Source organism: Schistocerca nitens, chromosome 9 (assembly GCF_023898315.1).
Source record: "Schistocerca nitens isolate TAMUIC-IGC-003100 chromosome 9, iqSchNite1.1, whole genome shotgun sequence".
NCBI classification, from domain to species: domain Eukaryota; kingdom Metazoa; phylum Arthropoda; class Insecta; order Orthoptera; family Acrididae; genus Schistocerca; species Schistocerca nitens.
The window spans coordinates 358,726,586-358,741,155 of record NC_064622.1 but is presented as its reverse complement, the minus strand read 5'-3'; the positions used below and the strand labels follow the sequence as shown (position 1 = coordinate 358,741,155).

Below are 14,570 nucleotides of genomic sequence, written 5' to 3'. Positions count from 1 at the left end.
TAACAAAATTTTGAGTTGTATAAGGAATGGAGAAAGGGGTCTTTATTTCGTGGCCGCATCTGGGGCTACTGGCGAGATATTGCTGTTAACTGCACTAGTGCAGGAATGTTGCACTAGCTGTTGTGTCCTCTGGTAGGATAGCCACGGCTTTGCTCAGTGGAGGAAGAACTGCCCACTCGGCGAGCGAGGAAACACCCAGGTGCAATATTAGCATGAGCAGTGGTTGCACCACTCTGTTGCAGCAGTGCGAATTTATCGTGTGGGACAAGCAACCAAATGCTGTCTGGCCCAACACATTCACCAGTGGTAGGCCAAGATGGATCTTGGCCACTGTTAGCACCTTTCCATGCCGTGGTGGAGATTGAGGGTGCCTATGGAACCAGGTACTGGCAGCATGTTAACCAGCTTCATCGCAGAAGACATGCTGACCCACCAAGTAATGTTCTACCTCCAATATGTGTTCCAGAGCCTCCTTCCCACCCGCAGCCGGTGACCTGGTGCCATCCTGGAAGAAGGCCCATCCATGGATCCCAGAGCACCAACTGCTCATGCCGATGGACATCAATCCGCAGCTGGGCTCTTCCCACATGGGCTCGGAGGATATAGATGTCGTTGAGGACTCCGACACTTACCTCGTCCTAGACATTTCCGTCCTGGAGGCAGGGAGAGGGAAATGTTGTCGTGTGCCCTCAGTAAACTGCCAACAGCTGACTGCATCAAGCCTCTACTAGCAGTCGACATTTGGACCATAACAAGACATCATCCAGTGGGACGCCAGAGGGCGATACTAGCGGCTGTAACTACCCAGCAATTGACACGAGTACAAGTGAACAGCGCATGCCAGTTGGGCTATATTATGCATCCACCAACAAGGGAACCAGCCAAAAAGAAAGTTGTAGTCATCCACACGGCCAGGATTTAGGATCACGCTCTGGCTGCAACTGGTAGTTCATTTACGCACTTACTACATATTCATCACCGAAGCTGCCACCGCTGCTGCTGTCATGTCCAATACTTGCCACTGGCTGCTTTTGAAGACGTGTTTCTGGGGATGGGTTGGAGAAGTTTTCAGGGGGGACTAACGAACTTGGACAAATTTTCTTAACCCTTAACAGACTTTAACTCAGAACCAAGGCATGACATATTATGTGCCAGGATTGTGACTTTGCTTGTTATTTTGTTCTAAATGCTCTTGAGTTTCCTTCTAGAAACTGACTAAATTTGTTCTTTCTGACATGGACACTTCAAGAAGAAGTTAACCTTTTTCGAATATTCAAATGAATATAGTTTCCTCTTTTGATTCAAGCTGACAGTGCTTCCTGTTCTCAATTTTGGGAGACTTTTCAGTCGCTATCACAGAAACCGAAGAAGATGTATTACCATTTTTTGCCTGATTACCAGGTTACAAATCAAAATATGTTGCAATATTACGTAAATTAAGCCAGTTAACAAAGAACTTTGACTAGTAGCAGTCTCTGAAAAACCTGTTCACAAAAATAAAATCTTGTTACTACAGATAACAATTACTGCTATAAAATACTGTAGCAAACTAATGTTGGTATTGATCAGAAACAGGATAATATCAAACAACTTTAACTAAAGCCTTACAGATCCCGCTCAAGAAATTGCATTTTGAAGACCGCAAGAAGCAAACACAGTAACTATAAACACTATTAAGAGAGTCTGGGAAATAACTACAAAAAATTAAAAAACCAGAGTGTTTTATAGAACTTTCAGGAAATAATTACAGTACTGGGAATGATTTCCTGCATCATATAGACATGCTGGATGAAATATAGCTCTTGCACAGCAATCATCACAATAATCAGTGGAACATGACACATAGTACCCACTGCAATGGAATTTCATTATGAAGGGAGAATTCCTTGATTCTGCCCAGTTTTTGGCAAACTGAAGGGTGGTATGGGAGAGTACCAATTCATGGTGAACAGAGGCATTATTGAAGTAGTAGTGCATCAAACAGACAAAGTACTGTTGAGGACAAGGCATAATAAAATTGATGAATGGATTAGGTGGTAATTAACTTGAAGAATGCAAGTCTTTTGCTAATAATACTTTCCAATTTCATTTTATTGAAACCCACATAATGAATATGATGCAGTTGTTTTTATCACAGTAAGTAACTAAGAATGTAACTTCCCCTCAGGATTTCTGATAAAACTACAGCTGTTTCCACAGCATCAAAGCTTCAAACCACACTGTTTCAAAATTATGTTCATATTTAACACCAATACAATTAAATATTCATAAAAATTAATTATATTCTCAAATTTGATTCTTTGTGTAATATTACTGTGAACAGTCAGGCAGCAGCAGCTGGCTAAAACACAAGCAGCAACAGGGAAGTAAGTGATTTTGTGACATTTTACAAGTTCCTATCCAGGAGCGAATTGTAAAATTTAATCTGTATGCTTTGGTAGTTCAGTTTCAGTGTGTTGGTTTAATATTTAATGGAGACAGTTCTCAAGTTCTTATTTGCGTCATAAAGTAAAATCAATTTTGTGAAATGTCACAAGTTCCTAATCAGGAGTGAATCATTTAGCCCCGCCTGAATGCTTTGGTAGTTCAGTCTTAGAATCTCTGTGTGTTTATCTAATTTATTAGACACAGTTCTTGTGTTTTCCTCTGTGTCTATTGTAGAGTTCCATAGCGTGTGTCAATTGTCCTTTGTTTGCCTGTGTAGTGTAGTTTTCCACAGTCTTTAGTACTGATAGGGACTCAGATTGCTGTTTGCGGATAGAATTCGAGTTGATGACATTTCGTTCTCAGCTTCAGGCTGTGATTCAGTTGCACAGCTTGAAGTTGCAGTGTATGGTCATCACTGTTGGTGGACCAGCTGTGTGAGTCTAATGAATGCCCAGCATGTCTGAGTCCGCCAATCAATCCACACGGGTGGCCAGTCCAGTTGCTGTTCGCACTTAGGTTGACCTCCCACCCATGGTCGAGTGGGAGATCGCCTTGGGATATGGCAGGCGGCGAAAAACTTCGCAGGGGGCCGCATGTAAGACCTCCCAGTTATCCTGAGAAACAGGTTCCAGGGGCTGTCTGTGGCTGACACTGTCCCTCAACTGGGTGCAGTTGCTTGTCCTGTTTCAGAGGAAGCCTCTCAGTCTGTACGATCCAGGCAATTACATAGAGTGGGATTATTGGTAACTGGGAGCTCCAATGTTAGTTGCGTAATGGAACACCATATGGACATGGCTGCCAAGATGGGGAAGAAAGCCAATGTGCACTCTGTGGATGGAGTCATTCCAGATGTGGGACAGGTCCTTCCAAATGCCATAAAGAGCACAGGATGCAGCCAACTGCAGGTGGTGGCTCACGAAGGTACCAATGATGCATGTCACTTTGGATCGGAAGAGACTTGCTCTAGTTTCAAGTGGCTAACAGAAGTGATAAATGTGCCAGTCTTTCTTGCTAGATGAAAGCAGAGCTCACCATTTGCAGCATAGTCAACAGGACCGACTGCGGACCTCTGCTACAGAGCCGAGTGGGGGGTCTGAATCAGAGGCTTAGACGGTTCTGTGATCGTGTAGGCTGCAGATTCCTCAAATTGCGCTACAGGGTGGTTGGGTTTCGGGTTCCGGTGAATAGATTAGTAGTCCATTACACACAAGGGGTGGCTACAAGGATAGCAGGGGCTGTGTGATGTGAACTGGGCAGTTTCTTAAGTTAGAGACTGTTGGGGAAACACAAAAACAACTTCAGTCTCAAAGGCTGCAAGACAAACACAGGAAGAACGTAGTTCCAGGAACCATCGGTATAACAGTTGTAGCTGTGTTGGGGAAGTAGCAGAGCTACAAACTCTAGCAGAAAACACTGATGCTCAAATCATCATAGGCACTGAAAGCTGGCTAAAGCCTGTGATAAGTTTAGCAGAAATTTTTATGAAGAACCTAATTGTGTTCAGAAAGGATTGGCTAAACACAGTTGGTGGTGGAGTGTTTGTTGCAGAAATAATTTATCTTGTAGCAAAACTGAAACAGATAGTTCCTGTGAGTTGGTATGGGCAGATGTCCTTCCTGGTAACCAGAATAAAATAATAACTGGATCCTTTTACCGGCCTTCCAACTTACACAATACAATTGCTGAAGAGTTCAAAGAAAACTGGAATTTAATTACAAACATATATCATCCTAATAAAAGTATCATTGGTGGTGACTAATTTACCCTCAATATGTTGGTGTAAATACATGTTTAAATCTGAAGGTACGCATAAAATCTGAAATTGCACTAAATGCAATCTCTGAAAATTATTTCAAGCAGTTAGTTCATGAGCTCATACAAATAGAAAACAGTTGTGAAAATACTCTTGATATCTTAATAACAAATAATCCTTAGCTAATGACAAGCATCAAAAGGAATACAGGGATTAGTGAACACAGCTTTGTCATAGTGAGACTGAATGCTGTAAATCACAAATCCTCTAAAAATAAATGAAAAGTATACCTATTCAAGAAAGCAGGTAAAAATTCACTTGATGCCTTGCTGAGAAAGAATCTCCACTCCTTCCAAATTAACAATGTAAGTGTAGACCAGATGTGGCTTGAATTCAAAGAAATAATATCAACAGCAATTGGGTGATTAATACCATATGAATTAAGAAACAATGAAGCTGATCCCCTTAGTACACAAAATGGGTCAGGAAACTGTTGCAGATGCAACAAAAAAGGCATGCCAAATTCAAATGATTTGCAAAATTTCTAAGATCGGCAATCTTTTACAGGATCTCTAAATTTAACACACACTTCAATGCGAGAGGCTTATAATAGTTTCCACAACGAAATTTTGTCTCAAAACCTGACAAAAAATCCAAAGAGATTCTGGTAGTATGTAGTACCAGCGGCTAGACACAGTTACTGCCTTCTCTGTGCAACAGCAATGGAAATTCTACTGATAACAGTGCTACCAAAGCAGAGTTACTAAACACAGTTGTCTGAGATTCCTTCACTAAAAAAGATGACGTAACTATTCAAGAATTCAAATCAAGAACAGCTGCCAACATGAGTAACTTAGAAGCAGATATCTTCAGAGCAGTGAGAACTTATATCACTTAATAAAAGCAAGTATTCCGGTCCAGACTGTACACCAATCAGGTTCTTTTCTGAGTATGCTGGTGCAATAGTTCCATATTTAACAATCATGTACAACCACTCGCTAGATGAAAGATTTGTACCCACAGACTGGAAAGTTGCATGTCACACTAATATTCAAGAAAAGTAGTGGGAGTAATCTGCTCAATTCTGTTTTTTTGGTCATCAGTCTTCTGAGAGGTTTAATATGGCCCACTACAAATTCCTCTTCTGTGCCAACCTCGTCGTCTCAGAGTAGCATCTGCAACCTACATCCTCAATTATTTGCTGGATGTATTTCAATCTCTGTCTTCCTCTACAGTTTTTGCCCTCTACAGCTCCCTCTAGAAACATGGAAGTCATTCCCTGATGTCTTAACAGGTGTCCTATCATCCTGTCTCTTTTCCTTGTCAGTGTTTTGCACATATCCCTCTCCTCTGCACAAAACCTCCTCATTCCTTACCTGTCCACCTAATTTTCAACATTCTGTAGCACCACATCTCAAATGCTTTGATTCTCTTCTGTTCTGGTTTTCCCACAGTCCATGTTTCACTAGCAATACAATGCTGTGCTCCAAATGTACACTCTCAGAAATTTCTTCCTCAAATTAAGGTCAATGTTTGATACTAGTAGACTTCTCCTGGCCAGAAATTCCCTTTTCCCAATGCTACAGATGTCCCCCTTACTCCGTCCATCATTGGTTATTTAACTGCCTAGGCAGCAGAATTCCTTAACGTCATCTACTTTGTGACCATCAATCCTGATGTTAAGTAAAAATCTCTCGGTGTACATGCCGCGTCAAATCAGGATAAAACTCCAAGCTTTCGACCACTACCTCCATGGTCGTCGTCAGGGCTAAAACTGACTGTCGTGAACTAGCGAGGTTCCCACTTTTATATGCAAAGGACAGCTTCTGATTGGCTGGAATACGTCAGCGATATGGCGCGTAGTGAAGTGGTGCCCTCTACTTCCATAGATGTAGTTGCTATCCCGCGTTGCTTGCAGCGCCATCCCTTGAATCAGGAGCCAATCAGAAGCCGTCCTTTGCATATAAAAGTGGGAACCTCGCTAGTTCAAGACAGTCAGTTTTAGCCCTGACGACGACCATGGAGGTAGTGGTCGAAAGCTTGGAGTTTTATCCTGATTTGACGCGGCATGTACACCGAGAGATTTTTACTCAAGAAATACGTCGCGAAAGACTTCGTAGCCAATCCTGATGTTAAGTTTTACACTGTTCTGATTTCTGTACGTCTCGTTACTTTTGCCTTTCTTCGATTTATCCTCAATCCATAATGTGTAGTCATTAAACTGTTAATTCCATTCAGTAGATCATGTAATTCGTCTTCACTTTCACTCAGGATAAAATGGTCATCAACAAATCGTATCATTGATATCCTTTCACCTTGAATTTTAATTCCACTGCTGAACTTTCTTTTATTTCCATCATTGCTTCTTGGATGTACAGATTGAACAGTAGTGGTGAAAGACTATATGCCTGACTTATACCCTTTTTAATTGGAGCACTTCTTATTATTCCCTCTTGGCTATTGTAAATATCGTAGATTACACGTCTCTCCCTATAGCATACCCCTATTTTTGTCAGAATTTCGAACATCTTGCACCTTTATACATTGTGGTACACTTTTTTTGGGTTGACAAATCCCATGAACCTGTCTTTATTTTTCTTCAGTGTTGCTTCCATTATCAACCACATCAGAATTTGCTCTCTGCTGCCTTTACCTTTCCTAAAGCCAAACTGATCGTCACCTAATACATCCTCAATTTTCTGTTCCATTCTTCGGTATAATATTCTTGCCAGCAACTTGGATGCATGAGCTATTAAGATGATTGTATGATAATTCTCACACTTGTCAGTTCTTGCAGTCTTTGGAATTGTGTGGATTATATTTTTCTGAAAGTCAGATGGTACGTTGCTAGACTCATACATTCTATACACCAACCTGCACAGTCATTTTGTTGCCACTTCCCCCAATGATTTTAGAAATTCTGATGGAATGTTATTTATACCTTCTGCCTTATTCGATCTTAAATCCTCCAAAGCTCCCTTAAATTCTGATTCTAATACTGGGTTCCTGTCTTTTCTAAATCACTTCCTGTTTCTTCTTCTATCAGATCAGACGAATCTTCCTCCTCACAGAGGCCTTCAATGTAATTTTTCCACCTGTCTGCTCTCTGTTCTGCATTTAAGTGGGATTCCTGTTGCATTTTTAATGTTACCACCCTTGCTCTTAGTTTCACCGAGGGTTGTTTTGACTTTCCTATACGCCGAGTCAGTCCTTCCAACCATCATTTCTTTTTCGATTTCTTCACATTTTTCATGCAACCATTTTGTCTTAGTACTTCCTATTTATTTGATTTTGTCAGCGACTTGTATTTCTCAATTCCTGAATTTCTCTGAATATTTTTGTACTTCCTTCTTTCATCGATCGACTGAAGTATTTCTTCTACTACCCATGGTTTCTTCACAGTTACATTCTTAGCACCTACGCTTTTCTTTCCAAAATCTGTGATAGCTCTTTTAGAGATGTCCATTCCTCTTCCACTGTACCGCTTACTGAGCTATTCCTTATGGCTGTATCTATAGCCTTAGAGTACTTCAAACGTATCTCATCATTCCTTAGTATTTCCGTATATCCCTTCTTTGCGTATTGATTCTTCCTGACTAACCTCTGAAACTTCAGCCTACTCTTCAGTACTACTACATTGTGATCTGAGTCTATATCTGCTCCTGGGTATGCCTACAATCCATACCTGATTTCAGAATCTCTGTCTGACCATGATGTAATCTAATGAAATCTTCCCGTATCACCGAACCTTTTCCTTTGTAAGTGTACCTTCTCCTCTTGTGTTTCTTGAACAGAGTATTCACTATTACTAGCCGAAATTTATTATAGAACTCAATTAGTCTTTCTTCTCTCTCATTTCTTGTCCCAAGCCCAAATTCTCCTTTAACCTTATCTTCTAATCCTTTCTCTAGAACTGCATTCCAGTCCCCCCTGACTATTAGATTTTCATCTACTTTTACATACTGTATTGCCCTTTCAATATCCTCATAAACTTTCTCTATCTCTTCATCTTCAGCTTGTGACATCAGCATGTATACCTACACCATAGTTGTCGGTGTTTGTTTGATGTCGGATCCCTATAAGAACAACCCTATCACTGAACTGCTCACAGTACACACTCTCTGCCCTACCTTCCTATTCATAACAAATCCGACTCCCGCTATACCATTTTCTGCTGCTGTTGATATTACCCTATACTCGTCAACCAGAAATCTTTGTCTTCTTTCCATTTCACTTCACTGACACCTACTATATCTAGACCGAGCCTTTGCATTCCCCTTTTCAGATTTTCTAGCTTCCCTTCCACATTCAAGCTTCCAACATTCCACACCCCGACTTGTAGAACGTAATCGTTTCATTTGTTATTCAATCTTTTTCTCATGGTCACCTTCTCCTTGGCAGCCCCCTTCCAGAGATCCGAATGAGGTCTCTTTCGGAATATTTTGCAAATAGAGAGATGACGACATTCTTTCAATTACAGGCCTCGTGTCCTGTGAATAAACGTTGTGTGTCTTTAATACAATGGTTTCCATTGCCTTCTGCATCCACATGCTGTTGATCATTATTAATTCTTCCCCCTTTAGGGACAGTTTCCCATCCCAAGGACAAGAGAGTGCCCTCAATCTTTGTCCACTCCTCCGCCCTCTTTGACGAGGCTGTTGGCAGAAGGAGAGTGACTTCTTATGCCGGTATAAGATGTCACCCTTCAGCCAGAAGTCTTCAGCTGCCAATGCTGATTATTAACCAACATTTAAGCGGCGGCGAGTTTCAAACTGGAGGCCAAGGACGTTGTGATTACTTACCGAAGACGCTACCCCTAGAGCATGGGTTATCGCCTATTACAGAGCTACAGCATTAACATCGATATGCAACAGGACTTTGGAACATGTACTGTGTTCAAACATTATGAAGGGAATGGCCTATTGACACACAGTCAACACAGATTTCGAAAACATCATTCTTGTGAAACACAACTAGCTCTTTACTCAGACGAAATGTTGAGTGCTACTGACAAGGGATTTCAAATTGATTCCATATCTCTAGATTTCCAGAAGGCTTTTGACACTACCACACAAGTGGCTTGTAGTGTAATTGCATGTTTATGGAAAATCATCTTATTTACGTGACTCGATTTGTGATTTCTTGTCAAAGAAGTCACAGTTCATAGTAACTGCCAGAACGACATCGAGTGAAACAGAAGTGGTTTCTGGCATTCTCCAAGGTAGTGTTAAAAGCCCTCCGGTGTTACTTATCTATATAAATGATTCAGGAGACAATTTGAGCAGCCGCCTTAGGTTGTTTGCAGATGATGATGTTGTTTATTGTCTAGTAAACTCATCAGACGATCAAAACAAATTGCAAAACAATTTAGATAAAGGTATAGTATGAAAATTGGCAGTTGACCCTAAATAATGAAAAGTGTGAGGTCATTCGCATGTATGCGAAAAGAAATCCATTAAATTTCGGTTACACGATAAAGCAGTCAAATCTGAAAGCCACAAATTCCAACTAAATACATAGGAATTACAATTACAAACAACTTAAATTGAAAGGAACGCCTAGAAAATATTTAGGAGAAAGTGAACCAAAAACTGCATTTTATTGGCAAAACAGAAGATGCAACAGATCCACTAAAGAGACTGCCTACATTATGCTTGTCCGTTCTCTTTCAGTGTACTGCTGTGCGGTCTGGTATCCTTTCCAGATTGTATTAATGGAGTACATTGAGAAAGTTCAAAGAAGAGCAGCACATTTTGTATTATCACGAAATAGGAGAGTGTCAAAGACCATTAAAAATGGTATTTTTCAATGTGGCAGAACCTCCTCACAAAATTTCAATCATCAACTTTCTCCCCCAAATTCGAAAATATTTTGTTGACACCGACCTACATAATTATGGAGAAATGATCATCATAATAAAATAAGGGAAATTAGATCTTGCTAAGAAAGACACAGGTGCTCATTTTCTCTGTGCTGTTCGAGATTGGAATAATAGAGAATTATTGAGAAGGTTGCTCGACCACCCTCTGCAAGCACTTAAATGTGATTTGCAGAGTATCCATGTAGATGTAGATGTGGATCTAGAACTGTCACAACTCATTTATCTGGACATTATTCCAGTAACATTTACAGTTCAAAATTGTAAAAAATACTATCTTCATAATATTGTCTTTATTATTGGAAAAAATTTAGAGAAGAGTAGAGAAATTCTGTATGAGCAATTGTAGAAACCTTTTTTCTTTTCCCCCCCCCCCCTCTCTCTCTCTCTCTCTCTCTCTCTCTCTCTCTTTTTTTTTTAAATTCCAATTATTCGATTGACAATGTTGCAGAATGTTCAACAACATTTTTATGCAGTCATTGATTTTTCCTGATATACACACTGATTTGCTTACAGCAATTTAAGCACACTTGGTGGATTGTCTTCTATTAAACAATGCAATAAAAAGCACAGCAAAAATTAAAGCTACTTTTTCATTTAATTTTCAGAAACAACAAATACCACGCACTTCCAAAAAGATTCAGTTCCTTATGAATTTCAAGGTCACATACATGAGCAAGATGGGAACAAGTAATTCACTGTATTATCAATTATTCAGAATTTTTACTGATCGCAGTTAACTATTTCTTAAATTTGCTTTACAAGTCAAAACAGAAAAAACAAAAGAAGAGAAAACAATAATATTGTTGTGAGAAAAAATAAAGTCATATATTCCAATTTACTCGATTATTCTATCTGTTACACAAAATTTATTTCCCTCATGTGAATATTAAATGCAAAAACTATAAAATGTAGTAACAGCATGGTTCTACCCGTAAACAAATTGTTTCAGTGATGATAAGATAAAACCATGTAGCGAGAATTCGACTGCTTTAGTATAATTAACCACTAGTTTCAACAATATTATAGAAAGGATAGATTGCTATTCACCATATAGAGGAGACATTGAGTCACAGACAGATAAAATTAAATAGACTGCTACTTGTTACTCAGTCCTTAAAGACATACAGACTGATAGCTGAATAATACCTACCAATCTTTTTCATTAACCTGTCTGTCATATAACGCCTCCTCTATGTGGTGAGTAGCACTCTGTTCTTATATTGTTGGCATCCCATACTGGGCTTTCCATTGTTTGATGTAACCACCAGTTTCAGGAGATACATTATAATTATACTGACCTGGTCTCCAGAATATCGAATGGACTTGTACCACCACATTCCCACAACAGTGGGCAGAGCAACCATGAAAACAAGAGCATATAATCCAAGAACCTACAATGAAAAACATTTCTTGAAGTAAAAACAAAATTCATAATATGAAATACTATTTACAATTGTTACAAAAGAATTGGAAAATTCATAATATCAGCTGATAGACAACAGCAATACAATAAAGCTAAATTTCATACATATTCTGAATAGTTATCATCATCCTTTAGTTAAAACTAAACTTGACTGTTTACACTACACTGCATTTTGGGAAAAAACAGAAACAGCTATAGATACATAGTTTACATTCTAAAATGTTTCACATAGACTGAGAAACACAAAAGGAAATGAAAGCTATATGTAGATGACTTGGTGAAATGCCAAAGGCAGTGTTCCTCGAGGCCTACAGCCCTCTAACTCCTGGAATCATGGTGTGGCTCCTATTTGACATGACAGTGGAAATGATTTGGTAATTGTTGAAGGCAGGCTGAATGCTCTCTGGGTACCAAATGGTATTGTCTAGCAGGATAGTGCAAGATCCTCACATTATTGTTCAAATATCATTAGGAATCTGTAGTCGCTTGACTGGCCTGCCCAGTTCCCTGATTTCTCACTCAGAGCAGATTTGGGATGTAATGGGTAGACACATACTTTCATACCAGCCACAAACCAATAATGTTTGTGAACTCACATAGCGTGAGTTTGTGGCATGGCAAGAATTTCCGTAAGGTGACATTCAGTGGCTGTTTGCCTCCATGCCATGTGTTTACAAGAGCTTATTTGTGACAATTGGGAGCCACACATACTAATGTCGATCACAGACAGGTTCTGAATGGAGAAGTTTAATCATTTAAAACTTGTTATGTGATGAAGTTTTATAAATATCAGACTGATGCTTCATGGTATAACACTTTCAATTTTCATCATAAGATGAAACAGGCTAAGTATTTCTTCAGATCATTTGATCCACAGTACTTGACTGTTCACATGTTGGAGTCCACTCACACCTAGTTATTTTAATTAATATATACCCTCTACATCTACTAAACTAAGTTAACTAAACTCTTCCCGAACATGCCATGAAGGCCCAATGGTACCAACCGGCCGCCGTGTCATCCTCCGCCCACAGGCATCACTGGATGTGTATATAGAGGGGCATGTGGGCAGCACACTGCTCTCCAGGCCATATGTCAGTTTACGAGACCAGAATCACTACTTATCAATCAAGTAGCTCCTCATTTTCCTCACAAGGGCTGAGTGCACACTGACACTCTACGAAGCACAAATTGCTATTCATTTGACACCCAAATTAAACCTTTGCCGTTATTGGTCATTTGCCTTAGTTGTTAAAGTCACACAGCTGTCAGTTCATTCACACTCCAGAATCTGGTAAATATGGCTAGAAAACTACAATATGTTTCAAAAATCCAAACTATCCGAATGACTGAAGATAGAAACTTGGGGTAAATTTTTAACTTATGCACAGAACTACAACCTTTTCAATTTCAAAAGAATCACTTGATTTTACGAAGGTATATCTTCTACATGCATGCACATTAACCATTGTGGTATTTTTTTAAAATTTAAGAGCAAAGTTCTCGTTCATCTTTCACAAATATTCAATGCGCTCTCCATTGGGTGCACAACAAACACCCAGACGATAATCAAACTCCTCCTATACTTTTGCAAGTATGTCTGGCACTACAGCATCCAAATATGTTGCTATGTGACATCACAATTCACCCAAAGTTTTCTGAAAGGGATACACCATAGACAGAGATGGCAATGCTATATAGAATGAGGCAATGTTACTGGTAGTGGCTGCCAGATGTCCTTTCTGATACCAACATACCCCCTGGGACACACTCTTACGTACTCAATCTGTCTGTGTCTTGAGTAAACCTATGTTCAACTACGAGAATATTTTGTTAATGTTTGTGTAGCATGCATCTAAGGCAGAAAATGGATAATAGCCCAATATTCACCTATCCTGATGTGGGAAACTGCCTAAAACCACATGCAGGCTGGCCGGCTCTCCAGCCATCATCGTTAATCCACGAGGCAGAATCAATCTGGAACAGTCCCACCTCCCCAAATCCAGTAAGTGGTCTGTTAACACACTCAGCTATCCAGGTGAGGCAAATTTCTAGTTTCGATGTCTAAGTTAAAATTCAATCCAAGTGTCTATCTTCATTCATGCACAACATAAGAGTCCTGTAAAATTAAATGACTCTTTTGACAAACCCTGTGTTCTAATTAACAATATTTTATTTGCTTTATTAATTTTTAGAAGATAATTTAATGTTATATATATTGTGTTTATTTGCATACCCAAACAGAGTTCTCTTTCTCAACGATCCATGATGGAAGTGCTATGCCAAAGCTCATAGCACCAGGGCCATCAGGGTTCCCATACTTCTCCCAGTTACGCCGTGCCTCCTCATCAGTCAGAGCCTGATATGCTGTAATTAATTTCAATGAACTTTACTAACAAAAAGTGAGATAAATTAATCGTTGCTTTACTCCCTTGACTAGATGCATACCTTTAGTCAATTTCATGAATGCTTTCTCATTTCCTGTTTCCTTATCTGGATGCAGAATAAGTGACAGTTTACGGTATTGTTTACGGATATCAGCTTGTGATGCACCCTGTGAAAAATGAAATAAACAATTGTAAAAGTGTTACAACATAAAAGACTTGCTCATCACAATTAGAGGTGAACAATTCTCATTTGCACTGACAATAAAACCATCATCCATTAGCTAAAATAAGAAATGAAAATTAAATAGAGGAGTCAAAGACAAGATCCACAATTACATATTTTGTAGATTCTGTTGTGTATCCTCTTAACAGCCACATGCAATGTAATTTAGATTATAAAATTGATTAACATTGATAGCTACCAAGCAGGAAAATGAGTTACATATAACTTCCAAAAAGTTGCACGTAGCTACAAGCTCTCAAAATCAATAGAAAACATAACATTCATTTAAAACCTGCTCTGTTTGTGATTCAAGCAATGACTCTGCTACAAACTGTGAATAATTAATGGAATGGTAATGAACACCTTTATATAATGTACAATAAAAGGCAAAGACACACAAGATCAAACAAAAGAACGGCAATCAAATTTCCTTTCAAGCCATTTTTTGTATAGCAAACAACTGAGAAAACAATGCG

The 14,570-nt window shown here is 39.2% G+C and overlaps 1 protein-coding gene across 1 annotated transcript in view; it reads right to left on the bottom strand.

The window, feature by feature from the left end:
- LOC126203768 (translocation protein SEC63 homolog) overlaps positions 1-14,570 on the bottom strand; it is a 190,379-nt gene that overhangs the window by 122,947 nt on the left and 52,862 nt on the right. The window contains exons 4-6 of the mRNA XM_049938137.1: positions 13,933-14,038; positions 13,721-13,851; positions 11,360-11,452 (exon numbers count right to left, since the gene is read on the bottom strand). Coding sequence (XP_049794094.1) covers positions 11,360-11,452; positions 13,721-13,851; positions 13,933-14,038 — 330 coding nt within the window. The remainder of the gene's footprint in view (positions 1-11,359; positions 11,453-13,720; positions 13,852-13,932; positions 14,039-14,570) is intronic.